This window comes from Fringilla coelebs (genome assembly GCF_963513975.1).
Source record: "Fringilla coelebs genome assembly, chromosome: 20".
Taxonomy (NCBI): domain Eukaryota; kingdom Metazoa; phylum Chordata; class Aves; order Passeriformes; family Fringillidae; genus Fringilla; species Fringilla coelebs.
The window spans coordinates 5218068-5241314 of NC_140046.1; the positions used below are offsets into that span (position 1 = coordinate 5218068).

Genomic DNA, 23247 nt, shown 5'->3' on the forward strand with positions numbered 1-23247 from the left:
GGAACGGAGCCGGGAATGGGCCAGGGAACAGCACCGGGAACGGCACCGGGCCCTCACGGCGCTCTCTCCCCGGCCCGAGCCCTGCGCTCCCCCCCAGCCTCCCTCAGGATGTTCTCGCCTTTCCCCTCCCCTTTTCGTCTAAAAATTACCCCCAAACATCTTTTTTGTTATATTTCCTAACATAAATACCTATTCCAATACCTAAAGGTGTTCAGGGTTAAATCTTTAAAGCAAACAAATCTTTGGTTACATTTATCGTGATAAATAATATTGTTTTATATTGCATTTTTATAAATTACTATCATTAATAATTAGTATTATTAACGGCGATACGACGAAGATGTTTCCATGAGGAGAATGTGGGGTCTGGTGGAGCTTTTTACTGTCCCTGACAACCTTCCCTAAATATTGCATTAAAATAAATTAATTATAAAAAAATAAACTAATAATTATGCACTAAAATATTTGGGTGAAAAATATTCCCTAAAAGTGTTTAAGAGGTAAAACTCCAGCAGTCCCATGAGGATCTGAAAGGTCAGAAACTCCAAAATGACAGCACTGAATTAATGAGCAATAATCACAATTAATGACTCCAGCATTTCCTGTAAAATATCATTTTTACCAAAGGAAATAAATGCAGGAGTTCCCATGCAAATAAATATTTTACAATAAAAGACCCAACCTGAGGAGCTGCAGAATTTATTTTCAGTGAAACTGAGCTAACAGCAGGAAAAATAAAGCAAATTTCTGAGAGCATGACTGTGGACACAGCACCTGTATTTTAAATCACTTTAAGGGATGATATTTCCATTTAAATCACTTTAAGGGGTGATATTTCCATTTAAATCACTTTAAGGGGTGATATTTCCATTTAAATCACTTTAAGGGAAGATATTTCCATTCAAGTCTCTGCTTTGCTATTTTTTTTGCAGCACTGGGGTCTCACCCAAACTTTCTGAGTGCCTCTGTGCTCCAGCCCTGCTCAGGGATTACTCCAGGTGTGGAAATCCACCTTTCCTGACTCATTTATTCAAATTTACTCAACATTTTCAAACTGTCTCAAATCCACCTTTCCTGACTAATTTACTCCAAACATCCCCATTTTGGTGCCTTAATTACAAGATGTCACATAAAAAAAAAAAAGAGAGATATTTTTAATCACAAAATCCTTCTCAAGTGCTTCATCACCCCGATGACTTCTCTGCAAAGAAAATAAAAATAAACATTGGTACCCAGCCTAGAACTTGCAGGGCACTTGAGGATTGATGGAAATAGAAACAGATATTTGAAATTGATGGAAATAGGAGGAGATTCTCGCTACTCAGAGGATGGAGGAGCAGCCATGAATGATTAATGGAATAACAAAGGGTGAGGAGGGGTTTAGGGACTCATTAACGAGGGCAGAACTTTTATTTAAACACTCTCATTTACACAACAGCTGCAAGTTTGCTTCCCCCACCCCTCCCTCAGGACAAACCTGGAGAGCAGAATTAGCACCTAAATCAAGGAAATAAAGCCCAGGATTATTTACTAAGAGATTTGGGTGGTGACACGCAGAATAATTTGATTTTTTTTGTTGTTGTTGTGAGGATCCCAGTGCTGCAGCTGCTTCTCTGGACAGCAGGGGCCAAAAACTGCCAGAAAAATGGAGAAATCACAGTCGTGGTCTGAAGTTAGTGCAGTGCACATTTAATAGGAGAAGTGTTTCAGTGAATGAGAATGAAGCACCAGGGTTGTGCTTTCCTCCTCATGGCAAGAGTTAAACCTGGCTTAAAAGCAGTTCCAGCTGAGCTTTGTGTTCGGGATCTCAGGTCAGGGCTGCACAGATCTGCAAGAGATTTCAAAATGACACAGAAAAAGTTTCCAGGTTCTGTTTAAGAGGTTGTTTTTTTGTGGGGTGAGCTCCTCTTTCTCAGCCCAATCTGATTTTTAGTGACACAAAAAGCCATTTTTAGCTCACTGTTCAAGGTGCTGAAGGGGTCAATGAAGAGCAGAACGTTGATGTTTCATGGAAATAAAGTGCATTTTTCTGCTCCTTCTAAAAAGCAACCTCAAATTATACTAATTTATTTATTTATTTATTCATTTCCCAGGATTGTCAAAAAAACCAACCAAAATTTATCCCACTGAAGGAAGTGCCCTGGAGAGAGTGAGACACTTTTGGAGCAACTCTCTCATGGTCTCCTTCCCCTCCCCATTTTTTGTTACACATTATGCAGATTTAATACAAATATTTCTTCCTATTCCTGAAATATTTTCAATTTCTGGCCTCACATTCCCTCTCAAAGCAGTAAAATCAGCACTTCTGTGCACCACTCAAGGCTACCAGGTGTTCTGACAGAGCATTTAAATGAAGAAATGGCATCTTTTAATTATATTTTTTTTTAACAAAGCAGATTAAGATGATTTTTCAAGTTCTCAAATCACTCCAATTTCTCCCCTCCAGGTTATCCAAACTCCAACAGCATTTTTGCCTTTTTACTGCAACATGATGGAACTGAAAAAGTGCTAAAATGAATATTTTGAGATCATTTTCACTCACACACGAGCTCATGCACAGTTGGGACATTAGATTTGAAATCTATTTACAATTTTACATATTTTACAATATATAATTCATCTTTACAGCTACAGAATAAGTTCAGACTAACATTGGTACTTTTTTTTTTTCCTGCTGGAACTTGGCTTCAAGTTAAACTAATTATTAAAAACAATTATGTGCATGCTTAGAAGGGAACTTTCAGGAGAGATGTCAATGGACTAGTGTTGCTTAAAAATTACACCAGTTTGTGTAGAAAATTTGAAATTCAGTTCAAAAAACCCACCAAAGCCTGATAGAAACCTACTGGACTAAAATAAATACAATTCATTACACTTAACAAAAAAAACCAAAAAAAACAAAAAAAAACCAAAAACCAAACCCCAAAACAAAAGTACCTTTAAAAATGCACTGATTTAAGCTTTTTTTTTCTTTTTTTTTAGCCTTAAATTTCCTTCCCTTCCCAGCTAGCTGAGGATAATTATCCTGCATAAACCTGAGGCTGCAGTGGTGGGGGCAGCTTGTCATTCTCCACATTTTCAGAGTCAATGGCTGCTAAGGCTTGGCTTTTTGGTTTGATTTCTAAGGGATATTTCTCCACAATCTCCTCCACCTCCTTGGTGATGCCATCAGTCCAATCAATGAGGTCTTTCTCCAGCTTCTTGGCTTCACTGACAATTCTTTCCTGTCTCTCATTCAACTGAGAGAGGAGGTCTAAGCTTTTGCACATCTGCTTCACCCCCAGGCACACATCAGGGGAGAAACTGTCAGATTCCTGCTTTTTTGGGGAGGTCTGGCCCGTCATGAAACGATCAAAATCCTCCTGGCTCAGGTTTAAGGACTGAGCATCCAGTTTTTCAATGAAGGCCACGGCACAGCACTGCAAAGAAAGCAGAGAGAGCATCACTGCCAGACTGGAATCACCACACACTGCCATGTTTTACAGTTTTACATTTACAGAAAATGCTACATTTCCTGTTCCTTTCCCTCTTCTTACACCAGTTACTGCTTTTTAAAAATATTTTTAATGCCCTAAACAAGCTTTTCCAGAAGTTAATTTTATCAGACACTTCATACAATTCCTTCCTCTCCCCAAAAGTCTGAAGAAATCAAAAATGGAGCTGCCAAGGTACATTCCAGACCTCAGGGTCTGTGTGTCTGGGAGGTGAGGGAAGAGCAGGAACATGCCAAGGAGACAGGAGCAGTGTGTTAATTTTTAATTATCTGTTCAGCAGAGATCTGCTGTGCAGATTAATTAATTAATTAATTTCCTGAAGGAATGTGAAAGCCCAGCTCACTTGGTAGGTGCTCTGCTCCTACTGAAATGAACTCTTAACATTCCAAGTGTTTCATTCAACTCTCTAATTTCCCTTCAGGATATTTTATGATAAAATGCAGAGCACACCAAGAAATGCCTCTTGGAGAAGCTCTAAAAAACCTGTTTAAATCCACACATGAATGGCCTAATTCTGCAGGGCCTTCCAAACACTCTCAGAGGGGACTTTGCATCTGGAACATCTGCACAGCCCAAACTCAGGGTCTGAGGAACAGAGTCCTGATCTTGCAGGATAAAAACCCACCCAAATCTTAGCATCAGACTTTTCAAATAAAGGGTTTAAAATTATAAAATAAAAAAACAAAGCTCTGATTTGGACAGAGGAGATGGAAGAGAGAGGAGACAAAACAGGCTGTGCTCTAAGTCACCTCAACCACTGTTTGAGGATAAATTTGAATTAATGTTTATGAATTTGAATTTAGGCTTCCAAATTGGAATTCATGCCCTTTGCTGGCAATTCCTACCTCCAGCTAAAAGCCAAACCTTGCTGTCCAAGCCCACCCTGCCTGCTGCACTCACCAGGTTGGTGAAATAATATCCATCCTCCCCAGTCATCAGCCTGCTGGGGTTGCAGAAGCGAGTGATGTACTGGATGTTGGACTGCAGGCGTGGGGGGTTCCCCTTGAGCACGATGTAAATCAGGGTGGGCAGGAAATCATCAGCTGAGGCTGGCTCATTTTTGGTGATTTTGATGGCATTGAAGATGTGCTTGCTGCATTTGGTGATGCAGGCCAGTTTGTCCCGAGGGACACGCTTGGAGTCCATCTCGATGATGTCTGGGAGGGGAAAAAAAGTCCTGGAATTATTCAAATTGGAATAATCAGGCACTGAATGAGCAGGATTTGCTGGGTAATATTCAGGGAAATAAAGTGCATTTTTCTGCTCCTGCTCCTTCTAAAAAGCAAGCTCAAATTATATGAATTAATTTAAAACTGGATGATTTTACTTACTTAAAACTCTGTGACTTGACTTACTTAAAACTCTGTGACTTAAAACTCTGTGACTTTACTTACTTAAAACTCTGTGACTTAAAACTCTGTGACTTGACTTACTTAAAACTCTGTGACTTTACTTAAAAGTTTTAATTCATTTTAAATTATATTGATTCATTTTAAATTATATCAATTAATTTTAAATTCATTTACTGCATGATTTATTGCATCATTTCTGTCTGTGGGGAAGTGTCTCAAGTAGATCAGTTAAGTCTAAGCACTTCAGTGTGGGAAATTATCCCTGTTCCACAGATGAAATTCCAAATTCCTGCACATTTAACAGCCTGGATGCTGCTGTCAGCCTCATGATGACAGCAAAAATTATCTCAATAAGCAAGAGAGATGGGATTGAAAGCTGGAAATAGAGAATTGATCACTCCCAAACCTGTAATTGCCTTTACAACCATGTCAGAGACTTCTGGGATTTCCTCACTGACAGGAACACACAGCATCTGGGGAGTCACCCAGTGCAGAGCCCTGGGACAGGAGAAAAAGGAGTTAAAGGAGTGAAGGTAAAAAGGAGAAAAAGGGTTCAACTCTTCAGTGCCACTCACATGCAGGTGTTTGAAACCTGAACTCAGGGCAAAGGAATGCTTTGTGTCAGTGAGGCATTATTCCAGCCATAAACCAGTTTATTCCACTGATGTCATTTATTTTCACAGAAAGCACTTCCTTTTTTTAAAAATTTTTTTTGGCTGTGATTTAACAAAAGCAAATTTTCCCACTGTAGTGGTTGTCATTATCCCACCTATTAATTCTTTCTGTATTTGAAATAAAATGGTTTGAACCCTTAACAAGCCATTTTTCTGTGCACAGCACGAGGTTTTTAACATGGTTGATTCAGAGCTCATTTAGAGAATTAGGGATTACTCAATTATTTTTCCTTTCAAGCCTTACCTGATCCTCTTTTGGACAGCAAGGTCTTTCTTCTCATCATCAGTTGTCTCAGGGCAAAAAACATATTTATACTGGCGAGTCATGATGTATTTCTCAACCTCATCCATTGCCTTCTCCACTTTTTCAGGGGGCACTGAAAGGGACAAACCCCACAAATGAAATATTCCAAGGCTCTTTGCAAGGTTTAATCCCAATATCAGTAAATTAAGATTACATTCAAGGCAACCTGAGATCATAAATGGATATAAGACATCGAAGACATCCATATATATCTCATAAGAAATATATAATATAGAATAAAAGTTTTTAAAATGCCTCTCAGTTACCCCATCCCTGGGTCAGAAAATGGCTTAATCCAACAGAACTCCATTGAGAATTTAAAAGAAAATAAAAAATATTTGTAAAAACATTTAGACAGCAAAACTTCCTAGAAGAATTAATTCTACCTCTGGTACCAGAACCTGTTCTCAGAATTTCTGAATGCTTTGCTTGAACTGAAAATTCAATTTAGTTTTACATCACTGCTTTTGGAAGAGGAAGGTGCAAGAACTTGGTACCTTTCCAACGTGTCTGCAGCCTGTCTGCCACATTTTGGTAAAAGTCCTGGGCACATTCAGATTGTTCCTCAATGCTTAAATCCTGCAAGAGAACAAGGGGGAAGTGTGAAGGGCTGGCAGCAACACCTCGTGTTTTGTTTTAAGGCAAGTGTCCAGCTGCAGTAACAGTCTGAGAATGCAGAGGTGTCATCAGAGGTGTTTAGAGTGGCTCAATTTTAGTTAAAAATAGGAGAAGCCAACACTGGTTCTTTAATGTGTGAGAGATTTGTATTTATTTGCTGAATAAATGGATATTAGCACAGGTGCAATGGCTTTTTCCCCTGAGGAGCACCGACAAAATAACACAGACTAAGCAGAATGTTTGTCCCTATTTAACCTCTGATTATTTAAAAGACAATTTATAGTCTATAAAACCCCTAAGAACTTAAATTATTTCAAAGAATATCTCCAAAGCAGACATTTCTGATGATAAAATTACTGTGTAATATATTCACAGTGGTATTTGTGAAACAACACTGGCCTTTGCTAACTGAGCTCCTGAAGAAAATAAAATTAACTTAAGGCAATTTTCATCATTAAATTAATAATGATGAATAGTTTTCATCATTAAATGAAACCACACATTAAAAAAGTGTGGGGAGAATTTGATTTCTGAATTATCTAAGGCAAAAAACTGGACATTTTCCTGAACACAGGTCTCAGCTCTTGCTGAAAATGGATTTTAGGCCTGGTTTATGTGTAGTAAAAAAATCCCATGTTTTGAGAAGGGTGAAGTAGGAAATGAGAACACCTTCAGTGCTTGAAGCCAAAATAAACCCACTCTGTTTAAATAAACAGATCCAAAAGAAAAGAAATAAAAGTTAAAGAAGAATTCAAAGTAGAGGGAATGTAAGATTCCATGAGAACTCAGGAGATAATTTGAGGACCTAAACAGAAAAGGGACAAGAAGAGGGGAAAAAAAAGCTGTGCTGAATTCTGACTCATTCCAACCATAGGTGGCACCACAGGCTAATATTTCAAGAATATAGTTTTTTTTTTAATGGAAAATGAAGATAACATTTATTTAATATTAAAAAAAAGCAGCACAGTCAAGTTCCTCTTCCCCTGTAAAAGGAGAGGGGTGGGTGGATGCTGAATTATCTTTAGAAGTTTTTAGGTTTAAGTTGTGTCATCCCTGGAAGAGTCCAGGGCCAGGTTTGGAGCCACCTGGCACTGTGGAAGGTGTCCCTGCCCATGAATCAGATGATCTTTAATCCCTTCCAACCCAAACCACTCTGGGAGATCTAAAAACTCCCCAGGTGATATCTTAGATCATTTCCTAAAGTCATATTAATGTAGAATATTGCTGAACAGACTCATTTATTGGGATTTAGTCAGGACTAATTTATCTGGGGTTAGCAGGATCCTTTGGTCCCAAACCACCAAAAAAAGGCACCCAGATCTTAATTTGATCAATCCAATCACCTGAAGGCCCCTGCCCCACTCCAGAAAATCCAAACTTCTGGAAGAAGTGCAGCATTTCCTCCCCCTCTCCCCAATTTCCCCATTTTATTGAGACAAGATCATTCAGAGCTCACCCTTTTATGACTCATGGTGTCCAAAAAGAGTTTGCATTGCTTGTAGATATCCTGGCCAGGCTTCTGGTATGTCCTGATGAATTCTATGAACTCCTTGGACACTCTGTCTGTCTCGATGCTGGCCTGTCTGTGGATGGAAGGGCCGGGAGCCTTGGCCTCCTGGATCTCTGCTGGCAAAATTCAGGGCACAGCAGATCAGTTTTTTGACACTGATGGATAATAGCAGAAAGGTTTTATCATTTTGAGTCACTTGTTAAAAAAAAAAAAATTAAAAATTCAGCTGTGCAAATTGGTCATTTGTAGTTGTGTAAGTGTAAATTGTAAATGAGCAATTGTGTAAATTATATTTCTCAAGCTTTGCCAGGGAAATGTTGGATGTTAATAAATACAGCAATAATTATTAAACACAACTCCAGGAAAACTGAGTATCCCACTGAAGTGGAACATTTAGAGCCACACCCCCATTCACCTTCATGGCCTTTTTATATCAGAAGTGACTGCAACACAGGGTTGGCTTTTTGGTTTTACAGCCACTCCCAGGTCACAGATCTCCATTTAATGTTTCCAGCTGGGATTCTGCAGATTCCTAAAGATAATGAGGAGGCTTCTCCACTGGCCCTGACCTCCACACTCCTTGCACCAACACCAGTGGCTCCCCAGCAGCTCAGGGCAGTTCTGCTCAAGGAACACACACTGCAAGATGACAGAGCTGCATCCACAGGGCTTTTTCCCACAAAACCATCTGATTTTCCAACTTCCAAGCTCATTGTGCTGCTCCAGTACCTTCACCCACCTTTCAGCTTGCCAGCCAACGCTGTTGGAAATGGAGGGATTGAACAGAGGTGGTGGAAATGAACGTGGTGAGAGGCAAGCAGCAGAGAGACAGAAAACATGAAAATATTCATGGTCAGCACCAGACAAACACAGCTTTCAACCTGAAAACACTTCACATGCACAGAAATCCTGCTTTCAACAAGCATGCACAACTCCAAAGGGAGGAGAAAGAAATGGGATTCATATGTTTAAGTTGGTTTTATTTGGATTTGAGGGAGTTGAGTGGGGTTTTTTGGTTGTTATGTGTTTCTGAAGAGATCGAGCACTACAGAAAATCCAAAGTTGTGTCACCCAGGGAGTACCAAACCCTGCTGCTCTGAGCAGAGCCCCACACTTCAGCACAGGGAGTGACTTGGCCAGGCACCATCAGAGCACCTCTGGTATTTCAGGGCCCAGAACAGAAAAGGTTATGCAAATATTTAAATTCCAACTGCAGTAATTGAGATAGAGAGTGCAAATCCAATTCCTTTCTAGCTACTCAAGGACACTTTTCCAGAGGGGATTTCCTTCCATTGCCCTCATACCCAAGAGTCACTGCATGAACCCCAAATCCTCCACAGGATTCCAGCTGAAGGGTGGTCATTAATTACATTTGTCATTAGACAAGCAGAAAGCTTATTTGGAAATAATAAACAAAGAAAAGGGCAGAATTATCAGCTATTTCTTCCATGATTAATCACTGATCTCATTTCACAGTACAGCTGAAGGTTTATTTCCTTACTTCAACAATGAGTTCACTCTTTTATAAAAATAATGAGCCTCATTTTACTGTTTGACCTTAAGGAATGTGAATATTATTTTTTCAGTCACAAATTCAAACTAGATTGTTGTTTAGTGACTAGAGACACGTAGTCAACTGAGGCAGATTAATATTAAGTATTAAAAAGTGAATGTTAATTAGAATGAACTGTCTTTTAATGAGTTACACCAAGAATTACTTGTAGTTGCAGACTCACTAATCTCTGAGCTGAAATCCTGATTTAGGGAAAATTAATCTGTACTGATTACCAAGGGCTGCAGGAACAAATGAACTTCCAGCAATAAAACATCCTCAGGTTGGTCCTTTGTTCTCAGAGAATTCAGTCTAACAAAAAGAAGCTGATCACAGCCAAGAAATTCCAACTAGTTAAAGAAAGGAAAATGCCAAAATGCCAGGAGCAAGCATGGGAAGAGTGAAGGATGGATCAGCTTCACAAAGAATAAACATAATTAATATTTCACTCTTTCTACAGGAAAGCCACTTGTCACAGCAGAACAGGAGCACTCCAGGGATTCACTATGGCTGTGCCATGGAGCCAGTCCAAGCATGGATGGGAAACAGGGTTTGTCCCCAGCTCTGCCACACACAGCCCTTCATCACTTCCTGTAATGATTCATAAACATTGCACATTTCTTCAGCCAGCAGAACAAGTCAGGATTGCAAACAATTAATGGAGGATGAGCTCTTAAAGCTGTTTGCATCAAGGGGTTTGGTGTCCTTTTGGTTTAAGTGAAATCAGTGTCTCCTCTTGATGGGAAATTTTCTTCTTGGTTTATATAACAAATATCTGGAGATGTTTTGAGAATGCCAAAGTTCCTGAAGTGGTTTCAACTCACAAAAATCAGATTTGTAACAGCAACGTGGAATTATTTTTATAAAAACACAAGGCAGCACAAGATCCAGTTAATTGTTATAAAATTCTTTTTTTTTTTGATCCTAATCCTAAGGTGGAGCTCAAAGAAGCTTCAGCTTTACTCCTAAGACTCCCTACTTAAAACCAAAGGATTGGTTTAGACATTCAACATCACCTCAGGATGCTGGACTTGTTTTTTTGCCATCTTCATGTTGAAGAGCACGAGTTACAACTGGCACAACCCTAGTTTGTGTTTAGCAAAGCCCAACTAAGAGCCAAGCTTACTAAAACCAGGCAGACAGCTTGCCCAGGCTGTGCTGCATTACCTTCAGAAGGGGAAGCCAGTTCCCAGGAGGGAGTAAAAATCTCCTTCAAATCCCTGAGAATGTTATCAGCATTTCTCTCCCTCCCAAGCTGTCCTTGCTTAGGGGTTTTCTCTTCAGCTGCTGAAATAAAAAGGCCAAAGCAAGCAGGGCACCAAGAGCAGGAGCATGGCAGGACAGGTGGTGAAGGGATAAAAAAAGAAAAGATGGAAAGTGAGAAGAATGAACATTAAAAAAAAAAAAAAAAAGGTTTAATGCAGGTGAATGAATGCCTTGTGTAGCCAGCTGCTGTCATGCACCAAGACAACTCTAACCAGAAAAATGCTGAATTTCAAATAAAGGAAATGCATTGTCTCTAAGGTTAAGACAGATTAATGCTGCTTTTTCTTCTGGAATTCCTCCTTCAGAGCCCAGCATTTCCCAGCTTTTGCCTGTGTGAGCTATTGCTATGCCAAGCCAGCAGTGCCATTCATCATTCCTGCTTGTAACACATTCTGTAGAACAAACACCCAGCCAGCCACAAACTTGATATTCCCAGCCCACACAAACACTGCCAGCCTCACATTTATGTGCAGCTCAAAGCACCCTGCTCACACATCCCATTTTTTCCTGTCAAAGTGAGGCACTCTGGCAGCACCAGCTGACATTTTATCTCGCTGTGAGTGTGATATTTCTATCACACTCACACACAGCAGTTTGGTGAGGTGACTGACAGGCAGCACCTTCTCTGCTGTTCTCTCCAGGAGGAATTCCCCTTCCAGCCCTGAATCTGGTGTGACACCATGGTGACTCAGGAATTTCACTGGAATGTGTGCCAAAGGAACAAGAAACTTCCCCTCAGCAGTGCAGTGCCAGCACCAGAACACATTTCTGCTGTTCAGTGGAAGGACTCCTGTTCTGGGTACAATCACACATAAACACAGGTTTAGCAGTGCACTGCTCTATTTAACAGATTGTTTGGCATCACTCACATTCTTCTGTGTTTTCAGTAGCAACCACTCTCCAGAAACATCACTATTCCTACTTTCAAAAGTCAAAGCACAGAGCATTAATCTGTCTTATAGAACAACACACCTGCCAAAAACTTTTCCTTTTAAAATGTACAGAAGCACGAAAAGCAGAGGAGAGTTACCCTTCTTAGCTCCTGCTCTGGAGGAAGCAGTGAAGAACTTCTTCACAGTAGTGACCTTTCTTGTTTTCTCATTGGTTTTCTTCTCCTCAAACTTTGAGAAGGTCAGGGACTGTGCCCCCTGGGTGCTCTGGCTGCTGGCATAGGCTTCTTCCTCCTCACGCTGGAGCCTGGAGTTGCAAAAATACAGGTCTGGTTTAAGGGCTTAGAAACAAGGCAAAGGAGCTCATTTCCTGTGCAAAACTACTCATTAATCAAAATTAATCATTAATTGCTCATCTGACATGTTAATTCTTTCCTCTGCCTATCTCCCTTCACTGCAGGACACCCTCCCTTTCCATGCTGCAGTGGTAGAAGTGAGGAAAGCTCAGGGTTAAATAGTGAGGCCCAAAGGGAGAAGACTGAGGTTTAAGCATGGTCACCTTCCCCTCATGTCACACTCTGAGTTATCCACAGGCACAGGGGGGATTTCCAGCAGCAGATTCATTGCCTTCCTCCCTGCCTCACACTGAGTTCCCCAACCTGTTACCTCAGGCAGTCCTTTCCCATCTTACAAAAGCAAAATACCCTGTCCCAATCTGAGGAATATTTTGGGAAATAGATCATTGTTGTCACAATCTGCTTTGGTGATAAATACCTGCTTGAATGGATGAGGCAAAGCCTGAAAGACCAAGTTTTTCATCTAAAGTAGAGGAAGGCAAACTCACCAACCCCGCACCCTTTTTTCCTCCTGTGCAGGAGGATTCACACAGGTTACATTCTGTCACCCTTCAGGATGCTGGGAGCTGAGTAATTCTTTAAACATCCCTCCAGCTCAGGATGGACCATCAATAGCCTGGGATCTGCAATCTCTTGAGGCAGGAATTGTATCTTATCAGGGCTGACAAACCTGTCTGTTCACTGCAACAAACAATCACAGCTTATCTGTGCCTTCAGTATCTCCCAGCTACTCATTAAAAAATTCCTTAAATACTCCACTTTGTTTTAGAGATGATCCAAGACTGGCAGGATAAATATTTGCCCTAATAATAAAGTTTTTATTAAGTGTGTAAGACATTTATGGCAGAGGAAAACAATGACATGACCTCTGTGCTGCTACCTCTGAAAACACATCTTCCATTTTCAGGGTCAAGCATTTATCACACGAGGAAAACTAGATTGGATTGCAGGAAAAAAGTGATTAGACAATTACCTAAATTAGCAAAACTAAAGCTTTGATGTCCTTGGGCTTAAGCCTGCAGTTTAAAAGAATGACCACAGAACAGACTCAAATCAGTTTTTAACCAGCAGCTGGAATGTAAAACCATGGTGCTGCCTATACCCAAGAAATAACTGCCATCTCCAGAGGGTGTTTAATCAAAATTGTCCCTTTAACCCTTCTAACTGCTAGACAGAAATACAGATTTGCATATGCAAATTAGGTTAAAGTAGTCATAGGCAGGTTGGACTCTGTTTACATTTGTTCCTTCCCAGATTTTCTTTTCAAACCTCTTATACCAGAATGTCCTGAACATCTATCTTTCCATCAAAAGGAAGGAAAGGTCAAGTTGGGAAATTTGTGATGAACCTGAGCAAACAGGACTAGGAAAGAGGAGGCAGGAACAGAATTTGGAGGAGTCACCCTGAAGGAAGAAAAGAAGGTTCTTTACCGCTCTGCCAGCTCCCAATCCTCTTGAATCTGCTTCTGCCTGGCCTTGTGGTATTCCTCCCTCCAGCACTTGGAGCAAAAGCCCTGCCAGGCAGGGTTGCCATAGTAACCACAGCCCTTCTTGCACAGCAGCTCCGACTGATCCACGTGGATCCCCCTGCGCTCCGACTTCAGGTTCATCTTCCTCCTGGAGGAAGAGAAGAAGGGTTAAAAACACAAACCTGGCAGCAGCCTGCTAGAAATCATTGCTTCTGAGGGTTTGCCTTTGGAAAGGAGTCACCTGCTTGAATTATTTAACAGCTCCATAGCAACGGATTGAGTGCCACGGGAGGAAGGGCACAGTTACATAACCGGGAGCCCCAAAGCCAGGGGCACACAGCACATCCTGTAGGGCTGTGAGCCTCACACTGCCCCAGAGAGTGCCCCAGGCAACCAGTGACAGTCCCACAGCCAGGGGACAAACTGCCAAGGCACATCTTTGCAGTGACAGTCCCACAGCCAGGGGACAAATTGCCAAGGCACACCTTTGCAGTGACAGTCCCACAGCCAGGGGACAAATTGCCAAGGCACACCTTTGCAGTGACAGTCCCACAGCCAGGGGACAAATTGCCAAGGCACACCTTTGCAGTGACAGTCCCACAGCCAGGGGACAAAAGGCTCAAGGTTCTGCTCTCACCAGCACCTTGCTCTCAGAGCCAGAGGCACAAAGCAATGGGGAAAAAAGAAATAAAAGATCCAAAAAGCAGTAAAAGGAGCACATAGAATATACTGTGTGCTGGGACTGTGCCTGCACAGAACCACACTGCTGAGGCTCCAGGGACCTCTGGTTTCCAAAGGGCCCATTCCAAAGGGGAATCACAGCTGGGCACATCCCCACTGCCCCCAAGCTCTGCAGGGTTAAACTGCCTGCCTGCACCCAGCACAGCTCTGGGGTTTATAATTAGTGACTGCAACAAAAAAGATTCTCCTGCCCACACCAGCACTGTGCCAAGGCTGCCTTGGAGCAGGCAGGGAGCATCCAGCCTCCCCTTCCTTTCCTGACACAAACCATCCCACATCTGCTCCCTGCTTCCAGTGCAGTCATCCTAGGAGAAAAGCAGCCCAGGATCACCTGCAGCAGCAAGGTTAAGGTGTGTGTGTGTTAAAATACTGATTTTTTTTTTTTTTGCAATATTGAGACAGGGACAGCAGAAATAGCACAGCAAGGTTTTGTCCAGTAAATACAGCTCCTTTTTCTTCCTGCCATTCCAGAATTGCCATGTATGGAAAGCAAGAGGAAAAGGGATTTTCTCAAACTGAAGAACATCAGTAAATGACTCAGTTATCTTCTTTTCCCCTGAAATTCCACCTCCAACTCTTCTCTGGATCATCCAACAAAAGATGGAATATGCACAAATGTCACTGAGAGTTTTCTACTACAGGAAATTCCAGCTCTTTTCTTCCAAGCTCAGTTATCCATTTTAAAAGACTGATCATGTTTAACATTTCCCATTAATGTTTCCAAGTTATTTTGAGCAAAGTAACAGGAAACACACAATTTTCTCTGAGGGGGGAACAAATTAAATATTCTATCTACTAAATATCCTATCTACGTAAGTATTAAGATTTCTTCCACTTTTCTATTTTTGAAAGAAATAATGAGTTACTAAAAATAACCTCAAAATAGTTTCATTGTAGAGACATGCATATTAAGGGAATCAATTTCTTAATGACATAATTTATAGCTACGTGTTCTCATTTTTATAGATGGGAGAGCAGCTGAATATTTTCTTTTCTTTCCCACTGAAAAGCCTGACAGACAATATTGTGCTGCTGCAGAGCAAAATGGAAAAAAAAAGATATTTTAAATATTTGGGAGTTTTACTTCGTTCCTATATGCAGAAATAACTGAGAAACATAAATATGTTGCTTTCACAAAAAATTTTTTGGTTTCATTTGCTGATTTCTCAGGGAAGGTCTGTGTGGGAGCTCCTGGCTGCCAACACCTCAGAGCTCAGAAATGAAAATTTCAATGTGTGTCAGCTGCACAGCCTGGGCAGGAATTGCATTTTGGCAGCATTGGCACACTCAGGCCATTCCCAGAGCATCACTCATGTCCTTGAGCAACAATTCTGAAAAGAAAGGGGAAGGAAAAGCCTGAAACTCTTCACTGATTCAGTTTCAAGACTACTTCCTAAAAGCAGAAGCTGCAGCAGCATTTTGGGCAGAGATCTCTATTGCAGGTGCCTATCCTAAAAAAAAAAATCCTACAAATATTCATCAAATGTTTAACTGCCATTGATGTGAAGCTGATCAGTCAATGTTTTCACTGGAAACCACAAATACACAATAAATAAAAACATTCTCATACCACAAACTTCCCAGAAATGCTACAGGGATCTCTGTCAGGAAATAAAACCCTGTAAACTCCTGTCACCCCCCAGAATAGAGTTACAACCCCAGAACTGCAATAATTCCAAGAATCCAGGTGTCTGTTCTTATTCAAAAACACAACTCTGGAACTGCAATAACTAGAATTACAACTCATAGTTACAATTCTGGAACTGCAGTACTTCCAAGAATCCAGGTGTCTGTTCTTATTCAAAGCCCCAAATTCCAGACTCTATTTGAAAATTAAAGGACAAATCAAACAGCTGCCCCTGCTTCTGTCCCAGCCCAACCTGAAACCACAGCATGGCTCTCTGCCACCAGAGAGGCACCAAAATGCCCACAGAGCCTCACCCCCAGTGCCACCTCCCCTCTGGTACCCCCTGTGTACATTAAACTAAAATCAATTCTGTCCAGTGGGCAGAGAGCAGAGCAGGGCTGCCGGGAGCTGCAGTCAGAGCCCTGCCCTCCCCGGAGGGTTTGCAGCGCCACCAGCTCAGCCTGGGGACAAAGGAGTCACCCTGAGCCACAGGAAGGAGTCACATGCTGCACACAGAGCTGACACTTCACACAGAAAAGGTCCTTGCAAACAGAAACGAGTTTCCCAGCTGATTTCTGCAGGTCAGCATTAATATTTTAATGAAGAAAACAATTTGAGAAAATGAATGTGAAAAAACCCTCTCAAATTATTTTTTGGCAAGTAAATCACTGCCAAATCTTACATAATAAAATAAAAATTTAAAAAATTATTACATAATAATTATTTTTATTTTTAACATATTAATTATCATAGTAATAATATTTATATCCTATATAGTATTATTATAACATAATATCATGATATTATAATTATACTATACTTACAATATACTATACATAAAATATTTTTATATATTTAGAATTATAATCCTACATAATAAAAATGTTTTGTTGGAACTGTAGAGTGTCCAAAACACTTTTTCCCCCCTTCCTCTGTTCCTTTCCCTCCCTCCACCCCAGCTATAGGTGATCATTCCTTACCCAACAATCAGCTCCTCAGTGTTGGCACAGTTACACCACACATTTTGCAGGGTCAGATCTCTTATTTTCACTCCTACCCTGAATGCATGACCTGTTCAAAGCTCACTTCTAACATAATTGAAAGGAAAAAAACCAAATTTGTTGTTTTTCTGGAGTGGGAGAGCAGGAAACTCCAAACACCTTTACACCACCTGCCCACTGAGAAGTCAGAAAAACGTAAGGAAAGTAATGAAATTCTACATTAAAAAAAAAAAATAAAATAAACTATTTAATTCAGAAATACAGCAATAAAATAACATACCAGAAGATCAAAAATAACATTAACTAGTACAATTTGGAGAGAGGCTTTGTACCAAACATCCTTCTTGCATCTCCTGTATCCCAGTTAAAGCACTTCAGGAAGTACCAGCTCTCCCTCCCAGGAGCAAAAATTTAACATAATTTAAAATCTCTTCATCCACTGCTTTACTTAGTGTTTCAAAACACTGTGAATTCACCTCAAACAAGAATGACACCTCAAACATCATGGGACAGAATCTTCTTTTAAACATTTCTGTGCCAGGACCAGACCTCATCACACTTTAATACCTGTGTTAATTAGCAACAACCCCTCTGAAGAGTTCAGAAAAACAATGGGCCCTCAGACTTAGTTATTAATTTATAAAATGCCTTTACTTAATGTTACTTTTTTGCAAGTAAAAGCTTCTGGTTTCCCCTTCTCCAGTGAAATGGAAAATGGAAATCACCCAATGCTTTTCTATGATTTTTAAAGTGCACCTCACACTCCGTGGGTGGCTCCTGAGGGATGGAGTTGGGATAATCCCAGCCTGGAAAGGTGTCCCACTGCTGGCTGGGGACACCAAAACGCTCCCTGTCTGCTGCCACAAGCATTCCCAGTTGGGACCTCCATGTTCTGCATGTCCAGCTGATTTTTCCAAATTCTTTATCTTCCCAAATTCTACTGAAATCAAAAGGAAATGAGGTTTCTGATTCACATTAAATTAGATCTGTCTGCAGGGCTGCACATCAAAGCTCTCCAGTGACAGATCAGAGCTGCTCCAGCTTTTTTAGAGCACCTCACAGCAGTTTTGTTATGATAAAAAAAACCAAAAAAACCCACCAAATCACTGTGGTTTAATTCAAAATTAGCTTTCTATTGGTTTGAATGCAATTTATTCTGAAGCTTTCAAATACATCTTCCTATCAACATATTTTTTTACTGTATCCACACTTAGAGAATTTTTTTTCCTTTTTATTCTCCTGTTTAGAGCAAACACCTTTTAAAAATGGCAATACCAACTCAGAGACTTCTCATCCTTGCTCACACCCCTCAATTTTTTCCTCCAATAAATCACAGCTGTCCCTTCAGAAAATGGGGACTCACAGACTATTTTTCAGGAAGGACAGAGCAGCTGCCTGCCCTCTGTGGCTCTGTAAAGCTGAAACTGAGAATGTGTGCAAACATTGCAGGGTTTCACTTACCACCCCCAGGAACCCAAACCAGCAAAACCAACTTTCCTGCTAAATATTCTGCCTGAGAGCCACTTCACTTTCCCTGTCACACCCTTTGAATCACCTTTGAGACAACACAGAGAGAGTTAAGACACAGGAAACACCAATTTTGTTCCAAGCCCATAAATCCCAAGGCCATTTTTGCCAGCGTTCCATCAAGGGGACTGAAGGAGGAGCAATCATTCCTCCAGGACCTTTTGTAGCTCAATGACAGCAAAATAATAAATTCTAATTTTCACACAGACCAAGCTAAGAAATAACCAGAATAAAACATATTAAATGTATTAAATCAGTGTCAGTCACAGCAAAGAGCAGATGCAGCCTCAGCTTTTATGGCTGGGGAAAAAAGGGCTCCTCCAACCCGAACTGGATCCAATTTAATGCACACATGAAAGACTAAACTCAGGTAACACCTTCTTTTCAGCAAGGAACACAAGGAATTCTCACAGCACAAGCACTGCAGACACAGCTCTGGCTTGGGGAAAAGCACTGGGTGAAAGATGCTCCAGGAGCAGCAGGGATTTACCACGGGCTCTAGCCTGTTCTTCTGGTTCTTTTCCACCTCCCTGCCTTGCCAGGGATGGAGCAGGCAAAAGGATCTGAACCTTTATTAGCAGTGCAGATCGTCAGGAGATCTCAGCTGGGTCATAAACTATTCATTAGTGCTGGATTGCTGAGGTCACCTTTAGAGAGCTGGCTGGAAAAGCTCACAGTCAAAGCTGAACAGAAAGGGTGTTGCTTAATCAATCAATAAACACCTTCAGTAAAAGCTAATTGCAATCAATTCATAATTATTACAGGCTGTGAAGAACAGTTTTTAAGTAACTCCACAAACTAACAATGGAAGTTAAAGGAGTGGTTTTAATTCTATAATTGGAGGTCAATAAATGAGTTTCAACATTGGTAACAACTTAATTAAAAGTATCTAAAACCAGCAAAACACAGACTGGGAACAGACAGGTTTGCTTTGGATTGTGGGTACACTTTGGTTTCTTTTTGTTGTTGTTGGTTTGATTTATTTCTTCCCTCCCTAAAATTAAGTTTTCTCAAAAAAAAAAAAAAAAAATCTTGGCACAAACATCAGCAACAACCTACAGCAGTCTTTTCACTGGGCTGAAGCAAATGAGATTCAGCTCCTCAAAAGTCACTCCAGCACTTAATGAACAACCTGAATTCTTCTAATTCAAAAATATCAAAGTGCCCCAAAAAGAGTTCACAATGAACTCACTGCAACTCTCTGGTCATTAATGGTCATTCCCAGAAATGGAATTTTAAAGCAGAAAAAAAAAAAAAAAAAGAAAACCAGGGAGGCTCCAAACACACAATTCTTACAGGAACTGCTGTTGGTTCACATTTTACTGGTGCCTGAAAACTCCATCATCATTCAGAACAAGCCAACTTTAATTACTAAAAATAGATTTAAAAGGTAGGCTAGAAAGTGCATCAAAACTGAGGGGTGGAAGGAGGGAGTCAAGGTGTATTTAGTATCTTGCCAATGGAAAAGTGCCCTTAAAATGTATTTATTGCAAAGAAGCACTGACAAACACCCCAAAATTCTGAAGAGCAGCAACCTACGTGTTGAAATAGTCATGATTCAGGTGGAAGCCCAAACACTCAGGCATGTAATTAGCAGCAGGGTAATTAACCATGAGCTAATTTCCTCCCAAGGAGAGGGTGGGGCAGGATGAGCTCAGGCTTGAGAACAGAAAATAAAAAGGCCATTAGACAAGTTGGGGATTAGGCAAGAAATCAGGGTGTTATCTCTGCAGTGCTCACACTTTTCATGTGCATCTTCCTTGCAATTACAGGATTTCAGCTCCAGCAGCTGTAGGATAAACAGGGCAGGCTGCTAAAAACCAGTCCCAAGAAAAGAAACAGTCTGATGAGCAGCCACTTCAAACAAACCACAGAGCTGGTCCTGGCATCTGGAGGGGAAATTGCAGCCACTGCTTCAAACCTCCAAAATCCTGATGGCCACAAGGCTCCAGCTCTCAATTTCCTCAGCTTGGAGTTGTGTTTTCCCTTCAAATGTCAGCCCAGGCCTGGGGGTACAGGTTTGGTTTGTCCCTGTGACATCAGTGACCAGGCTCTGTCTCACCATCTCCATGTGACCCACAGCTGTGCTTTCATCGAAATCACAGGAAACATCTAAAAACTCTTTGTGCTGCTCCACTGGGAGTTCAGGGCACAGTAAAGAGAAGATTAGCTTAAACTGCTAAAATCCCCTCAGCAACAGGCTCCCACACACACTCACCTGGACACAGATGGAAATTAAGTTGCCTAAAACTTCAGGGAAAAACTTCAAAACGTTTTATAAACTTCATACCTGACTTGTTACAAGTAGCATTTTATCAGGAATTCATGAGCAAGACTTTTAGGCCTAGTTTTAGATCACAGGCAGTTAATCATCAGGAAAAAAAAACCCAAGTATAATTGGGGATTACACAGCAAGAAAAAAAGGAGCTGAGAAAGGCTCTTCTAGCTTAAATAACACCACAGAACAAAATTAAATACCAGAATCATGGACTACCTTCAAGCTTATAACCTGTTTGTTGTGTAAAGCAGTCTCAGGAATTGGTATAATTGGCTTTATATCCTATTCTCCCTTTCTACTGTGTGTTGTTCTGGGCTTTTTCTTGGTCAGCAAAACATTCCACTGAGCTACAGTTCTCTTCCTAATCCTCCCTGCTGCAAAAAACACTTGTGTAACCCTGTCCAGAAGGCCAGCACATCCAATTCCTGAGTGAAGCACTGTTCCTGGAAAACACCTCGCCCTTCTCCAGTGCTCTGGTTTGCTCATTGGTCTCACAAAAGTGTTGGGGAACTGGAAAACCAAAGGCAGCTCAGTGCAGCTCCCAAAGCCCTGGTGTGAGGAATCAAAAGTAGTTTCAAATGAGGCCAAACAACTAAAGTATGGCAAGTCAATAATGGATTTAAATCACAACCTCCACAATGCCACCCTTTTCCCCCCAAACCATTCAGTGCTGCCATGTCCCAGCACTGGGCCCCACTCAGCCAAAGGAAAAACAATTTAATTTTGCCTGCTAAAACCTTCACAGCCCATCCCAGACCCTGCCACAGAGCAGCAGGACTTCAGACAGCACTGAGCCAACCCCTGAGAGAATTCCTTTGGAAATTCAAGCACATCATTCATCCCTCAGGATCTCACACCTTCCTTGAGCCACTCCCTGAACAACCTGAACTACACAAGCACCAACAAATACGCAAAAACGTATCCAAAACGCACTGCTCAGCATCTTAAGTGTTCTCCAGACTTCACCTGGCTTCACTTTAAAGGACTTTGATCCTCAGCTGTGCACTGAGAAGCCAGGCAGGGACAATACTTACAGGAAAACAGCCAAAACCTCATTGATCCGCAAGGAACTCATCAGGGAAACAGGCTGGGGTGGGGGACTGTTGGTAAAGCTACCAGTGACACCTGCACCCTGTTAACTACAGGCACAGACCCGTGGAATTAATTAAATACAGAGATAACAAAAATTAGCTTTAGGAGCTGCACATGGAGGAGGGCAAACACCCACAACAGCACTCAAAACGCTCCGCTCAGAGTCTTAAAAATGCTCTGAACTTCCCCCGGCTGGAGTTTAAAGGACTTTAATCCTCAGCCGGGCAGCGGCAATACTTACAAAAAAAAAGCCAAAACCTCCTTGATCCACAAGGAGCTCATGAGGAAAACAGGCTGGGGGGACATGGTGACAAAGCTGTCAGCACCACCTGCACCCCGTTAACACCGGCACAGACCCATCGAACGAACAGATACATGTACATCTAATAAAAATCAGTTTTAGGAGCGGCACAGGGAGAAGGAAGGCGGTCTGCCAAGTTTCCGCATATCCCGGTGTTTGTTTATCCCGCTGTTTATCCCGATCGCTGCCGCCCTGCAGGGCACAGGGTCCCCTCGCCCAGGCCCAAGGTGGCAGCGGGGCCGGCCTGAAGCCCCTCTGGGGGGCGGACACCGAGCCCCGACCCTCGGTTCGAGCTATAACCGGGGGGACACGGCCGCCCCCGCTGTCCCCGACCCCGCCGGGCCCTCACCCCGCGGCTCTCACCGGCTGCCCCGGGCGGCGGGGCCGGCCCGGCCGCTCCCCTGCGCTGCTGCCGCCGCAGCCCCTCACGGCCCCGGCGCTGCTCGGGCCCTCCCTCCGTCCCTCCCTCGGCTCCGGCGGAAGGGCGGGCGGCACCTCCGGGGCGGGACCGAGCCCGGAAGGAAGCGGGGCCCGGCCGCGCTGGGCGGTGCGGGCTGAGGGGGAGCGGGGCTGGCGCTCGGCCGGGCTGGTGCTGTGAGCGCACCCACAGCCCCTCTGCTCTGCTTTTTGTTATGGAGCCCTCCCAGCGTGGCGAATTCCCGCCCTGCAGCCTCCCTTCCTTCCTTCTCCAGAGCCCGCAGCAGCTCCTCAGGGCTCCAGGGCCCGGCCCTGGCTGGCCCCACACGAGCGCCTCAGAGCTGCCTTGGGGAAATATGAAAAATATGAAACCCACTGCTATTACAAACTCCTCTTTCCGTGCTCAGTAACACAGTGTTGTGTGCTGGTTTCCATATATTTTTTTTTTTTTCCCTTTTTTTTTTTTTCAGCACGGGCATCCCGCTGTGAGACAGGGAGCGCTTCAGCCGGACAGATGGACGGAAGGAAATTACTTCAGACTAAGGGGGAAATTCTTCCGAAGAGGCAGAAAGGTTCTTTTTGAGCACCGCAGAACCAGGGGCAGCTGCTGTGCTCTGTCACAGGGATGGATGGGTGGGGAGGGAAGGATGGGATCAGTCATTGCCATGATCCATCCCGGCCGGTGTCCCTGAGCACACACTGCAGCAGTGCCTCTGCTCAGGAAATGATAATAAACACCTAAATGGCATTAACACAGCCCGGGACAGAGATTCCTGGCT

At 42.3% G+C, this 23247-nt stretch overlaps 1 protein-coding gene across 9 annotated transcripts; it reads right to left on the minus strand.

Annotated features, from left to right (window-relative positions):
- Positions 1-914: 914 nt before the first annotated feature.
- Positions 915-22530, minus strand: RABGEF1 (RAB guanine nucleotide exchange factor 1). 9 transcript variants are annotated; one of them, XM_084218823.1, is made up of 11 exons: positions 22415-22530; positions 13447-13632; positions 11801-11967; positions 10672-10788; positions 8692-8712; positions 7899-8068; positions 6322-6403; positions 5765-5897; positions 5253-5344; positions 4395-4651; positions 915-3419 (listed from the first exon to the last, which is right to left on the minus strand). In XM_084218823.1, the coding sequence occupies exons 2-11, from the start codon at positions 13623-13625 to the stop codon at positions 3021-3023; spliced, it is 1617 nt and encodes a 538-aa protein (XP_084074949.1). In that variant the 5' UTR covers positions 13626-13632; positions 22415-22530; the 3' UTR covers positions 915-3020. The 9 variants fall into 9 exon arrangements, with proteins under 9 accessions (XP_084074949.1, XP_084074948.1, XP_084074947.1 ...); XM_084218822.1 differs by having other exon boundaries at positions 7899-8065; positions 10672-10791; XM_084218821.1 differs by having other exon boundaries at positions 10672-10791.
- Between the last annotated feature and the right edge of the window lie 717 nt (positions 22531-23247).